This window comes from Sprattus sprattus (assembly GCF_963457725.1).
Source record: "Sprattus sprattus genome assembly, chromosome: 3".
Taxonomy (NCBI): Eukaryota; Metazoa; Chordata; class Actinopteri; order Clupeiformes; family Clupeidae; genus Sprattus; species Sprattus sprattus.
In genome coordinates, this window is record NC_137922.1 from 46,583,917 (window position 1) to 46,588,916 (window position 5,000).

General features: G+C 46.8%; 1 protein-coding gene across 1 annotated transcript in view; it reads left to right on the forward strand.

Moving 5' to 3' along the window:
* Window positions 1–2,278, forward strand: part of hs3st3b1b (heparan sulfate (glucosamine) 3-O-sulfotransferase 3B1b) — a gene marked incomplete at both ends in the record, with an annotated part of 26,965 nt that extends 24,687 nt beyond the window's left edge. Inside the window, one exon of the mRNA XM_080834266.1 lies at window positions 1,660–2,278. Coding sequence (XP_080690392.1) covers window positions 1,660–2,278 — 619 coding nt within the window. The remainder of the gene's footprint in view (window positions 1–1,659) is intronic.
* Window positions 2,279–5,000: the final 2,722 nt, after the last annotated feature.

The following is a 5,000-nucleotide window of genomic DNA, read 5'->3' on the forward strand; positions in this document are numbered from 1 at the left end:
GTGCATGTGTGTGTGTTTTTGTGTGTGTGTGTGTGTGTGTGTTTTTGTATTACCCTGAAGCTGAAAGGTCTTGTAATCTCACATCCCTCACACCCCCCTCACTCAGTGAAAAACACATGTAATCACACACACACACACACACACAATCAGAACCTATGTTCACAGATCTGTATGGTCTGTGTGTGTGTGTGTGTGTGTGTGTGTGTGTGTGTGTGTTGTGTGTGTGTGTGTGTGTGTGTGTGTGTGTGTGTGTGTGGAGAGTGTGGGACGAGTCCTTGCCAACCCAGAGAAACCAGATCTGTGCCCGTCAAAGACCTCTTATCGCCTTGCCATAATCCACTACATATGATTGCACACACACACACACACACACACACACACACACACACATATATGATTGCAGCCCATTTCTGAAACCCGACGCCAGCGCCTGGGCCCCGAGAATGCGTTAGCTTCTCTCGTCGAAAAGAGGAGGAAGGAAAAAAAAGAGAAACGAAACGTTCTTCTCAAATGGCTCCTGATTACAGGTCTACATGTAACACACACCCCCTGCCGTGCGAGACCCAGATCGCTCGACACGAAACAAATCCTCTCCACTTTCAGCCCGTAATGTCTTTCCCTCATCTCGACTTTTTTTCCCTCCTCCCTCTTCCTGAGTGTCGCCGGGCCCAGGCGCTCTAAACGGCAAATTAGCCTTTACTTCGGCCCAAGTGGTTAATGGTGCAAACACGCCTGGATTGAGTTTAGGATAAGCCTTAAGGCACATGAGTGGAGGCAGCAGAGGCAACCAGGGTCTCCTGTTACACCAGCATCTCCAGCCTCCCCAGATACTGACTCCAGATCAGCCCTGTCCGATTGTGTTTGGAGGAAACATGTAGTCGGGATCAGTGGCTGAGAGAGTGAATGTGGAGTGTGTTGAGGAGAGAGGAATGGTGTGTGTGTGTGTGCTTGTGTTTATGAGTGTTCGTGTGTGTGTTCGGGTCACCTGGGAAAACCTCCAGTCGTGATTATTCAGTCCGTTTATTGCGTTAGATAAACATCGTCCAACGGCCCGATTGAAACCAATCAAACTGGTTTTACGTGGTTCATGTCCCTGGCAAATTTGTAACCGCTTTTTTTTTGGTTTGTTTGTTTGTTTGTCTTTTAACGTCAAATCTCCTTGTAGGCTGAAGGGCTTTGCACTTTATTGAAACCCACATTTCTCATGGCTTAGCCCTGTGCCTTCCTCCAGGCTCGTGTGCTTCACCAGATTACGAGACGCCACCAGGCCTCCGAGTAACGAGATGGGGGCCTCTCCATTATCTTTGTACGGTGTTTTTCCTGATGTTTATGCGTAGGTTGTTTAGCAACCAAAAATAATTGGTTTGAACCCTTAATAATAGGGCCAGTGCTGCGACTCAGCCATTGATTGGCAAACGCGGCACAAGCCATCTGTTTGATTTGCATTATGCAGTGTGTGTGTGTGTGTGTGTGTGTGTGTGTGTGTGTGTGTGTTGGTATCTGTGTGTGTGTGTGTGTGTGAGTGTGTGTGTTGTGTTGGTATCTGTGTGTGTGTGTGTGTGTGTGTGTGTGTGTGTGTGTTTTGTGGTGCTGTTTTCTTAACGTCAGTTAGTGCTCTATTCTAATCTCTGTCATTGTCTTCTCTCCGCTTGTCCTCAGGGACCTGATGCCCAAGACGCTGGAGGGCCAGATCACCATGGAGAAAACCCCCAGCTACTTCGTGACCCGCGAGGCTCCGGCGCGGATCAGCGCCATGTCCCGCGACACCAAGGTGATCGTGGTGGTGCGGGACCCCGTGACGCGGGCCATCTCCGACTACACGCAGACTCTGTCCAAGAAGCCCGACATTCCCTCCTTCGAGAGCCTCACCTTCAAAAACAGGACTACGGGGCTCATCGACACGTCCTGGAGCGCCATCCAGATCGGCATCTACGCCAAGCACCTGGACAACTGGCTGCAGTACTTCCCCATGGAGCAGATCCTGTTCGTGAGCGGCGAGCGGCTCATCAGCGACCCGGCCGGAGAGCTGGGCCGCGTGCAGGACTTCCTGGGCCTCAAGCGCATCATCACGGACAAACACTTCTACTTCAACCAGACCAAGGGCTTCCCCTGCCTCAAGAAGGCCGAGGGCAGCAGCAAGCCCCACTGCCTGGGCAAAACCAAAGGCCGCGTCCACCCCAACATCGACCCTGAGGTGGTGCAGAGGCTGCGGGACTTCTACAGGCCCTTCAACATGAAGTTCTACCAGATGACCGGACATAACTTTGGCTGGGATTGACATTAAACGAAGACTCACTCTTAGCGTTTATGTTTTTTTTTTGTTTACTCTGTATTTGAATGGCAAAAGTCATGAGATATTGCTATATATATGTAAAATGTACAGAAATCTATTTTATAATAATTTATTTTTAATTTCTAAGCAATTAATTCACTAAGCTGCCTAACCATAACTCTTATATATATCCCCCCCTTCATGTTGTTGTTTTTTTTTTTTTAACATTCCACATTTTTGTTCAGTTTTTCTCCTCATTCACAGTCCTGTCCTCTCATTCTGAACAAACGGTGCTTCCTAACACAACTGAACTAGTCGGACAAGCTGAACCTTTACGGATATAACGTGTCCTGAACACACCGGTGTCATCTAAAACTTCAGCGCTCTCACACACACACACACACACACATCAGTCATCTCGCTTCGCTTAACCCCTCACTCCAGCATAGCCGTGTGTCGATGTACGTTATGGCTCGTTTTTCGGTTGTCATACACGGCGTCGGACAAGCGCGTGTTTAGCCCTCTCTTATCATCTAATCAGCATCGAGCCTCGTGCTAAAAGCAGACGTCCAATCGCTTTTGACACATGTCACATCCCCCCCCCCACCCCTGTCCTGTGGGGCTCCTCTGATGCCCCCAGCAGCTGATCCGACGTCCCTCTCACTCAATAACAGGTAGATCAATAGTCCTAATTGCCACTCATGTTGTCACTCACCCATAGAGTGAAGCGCAGGGGGTCCCTGCCCCACAGTAGCCCAGTGTTCGTCCTTAGGGAGCGACCCTATCCATCAAAGGCCGCGGCACATGGAGAGTAGGGTAAGGCCATGTGGTGACTTTATGCTAATCGGAATAACGTTAGCCGGGGCCGGGTCGATACTCTTCTCTGTGTCATCTGTCGTTCTTCCCGTGAGGGTGAGGGAAGGCTAGGAGCCTGGGCTTGTGCCTCTAGAAGTCAAGGGTCAAACGCAATATTGATATTAAAAAAAAAGGATTCGTTGTTTGATTGGTGAGATGAGTTGTCAGGCTTAGGGTTAACATCTTGTTGCTGCTCTTGGATAGCGAGAGCGCAAGCCTGGGTGAGAGGAAGAGCATGGAAATATCAGTAGAGCATAAAAAAAGGAGAAGAAAAAGAGGAAGACATTTCAGAGAGAAGCTTCACTTCAGTGGAACATGACATGATCAAATGGAGTATGCTGTTCTGAGGCTCCGATTACAGACGGGATATCAAAGGAAATCTAGAAAGTTCCTCTCGCAGAAGGTCAGGAGCAGTTCAGGAGCGTAACAGTTTCCTTCTGCTGTCAGGCCTTTTGACAAATCGAGTCGTCTCTCTTAACTTCTCAACCCTCAACATCGTTGCCAAAATTTGCAAAATCTCAGAGCAGGAAAGACACACACACACACACTCGTTTTTATTTCTCCCTTTCTTTTTCCCCCCAGCCAACCTCCGTCATTCTCACACCTCTCTCATCGCTTCTTTTCAGTCTTGCTTTCTTTGCCGCAGTCCTGTCATTTCTTTCTACTTGAATTCTCCATATGCAAGAATGAGAAGCGAATCTGTTGTAGCACGCTGTCTGTATTTCTGAGCGGGTCCCCTATAGAGTTCCATTTAAAAAAAAAAAAAAAACAGCATTTTCAAAGGCAAGGCTCTTCAGCTCCTTGTCATCTGATCAGGCCCATCTGCCATTGTCCCAAACCTCACTATTAAGATCAAATCAAACAAATCTGATCCTGTGTCAGTGGAAATCCAGACAGGGGTGGTGTTATCTGTGGCCAGAGTTGGAGTGAATGTACTAAGCCTTTCTCCATGGACCTTAAGTCCTGGAAAAAATGTCCTCGAAATCAAAGGGAATGCTTGACTGGCTCTTTGAAGAGGGTGTGTGTGAAGATAGAGCAGGGTGTTGTGTATACTGGGGGTCAACAGAAGAGGTTGGTAGACAAAGTTGATCCTCCTAAAGCCAGTCCAGTGATACTGAAACCCCATTTCCTTCCTTAAAGAGCTGAGTCTATTGCTAATTAAAGGAGGCAGTGTCATAGACACCTAGTATCCATCTACCTATCTAAATAGTTGGATGGTTTCTGGGTCACTGTCATTCTCAGTCAGGGTCAGCCTTGATGGTTGGCAAAAGAATCTTCAGTGAACAAAACAAGCAAAAGATAAAGATTGTCTTACCAGAGGTACCTAAATCAAAAACATTTGTTTCTAACAACTTCCTCTCCACTGTGAAACACCAACGCTCTCTCTTGTCTGTTTTTACTGACTACACACCACGATCTGTCCTACAATGAATACAGTTCAGGACTGAATGCAGCATAATGACTTATATGTCTATGATGAGTCCACTCTTTTAGCAATCTCTCAACTAATAGTCCCATGTTTAAAAAAAACTGAGGAATATCTTCTCACTGGTTTGGTGGAGCTGAAGGAAAGATGTGAGAGTCCTGACTTCTGCTGCGATCGCTCTGTGAGGGTCTGTTCCTGTTCTCACAGCTCGTGTCTGTGTCAATGCATCCGTTCTTATGGTTGAGTTTTATTCAACCATTATTGTTTTTTTGTTTTTTTTTAGAGGTATACAGATGTTAGTGACGTTTGTCTTACTCCACATATAACATGGTAAATAGAATGACAGATGTGTATGTGCAAAAAACAAAAAACGGAGATATGGAAATCATGTAAAGCAAGTATTTTGTGGTATATCGAAAAAAAATGAATTAATTTTACACAGTGGAA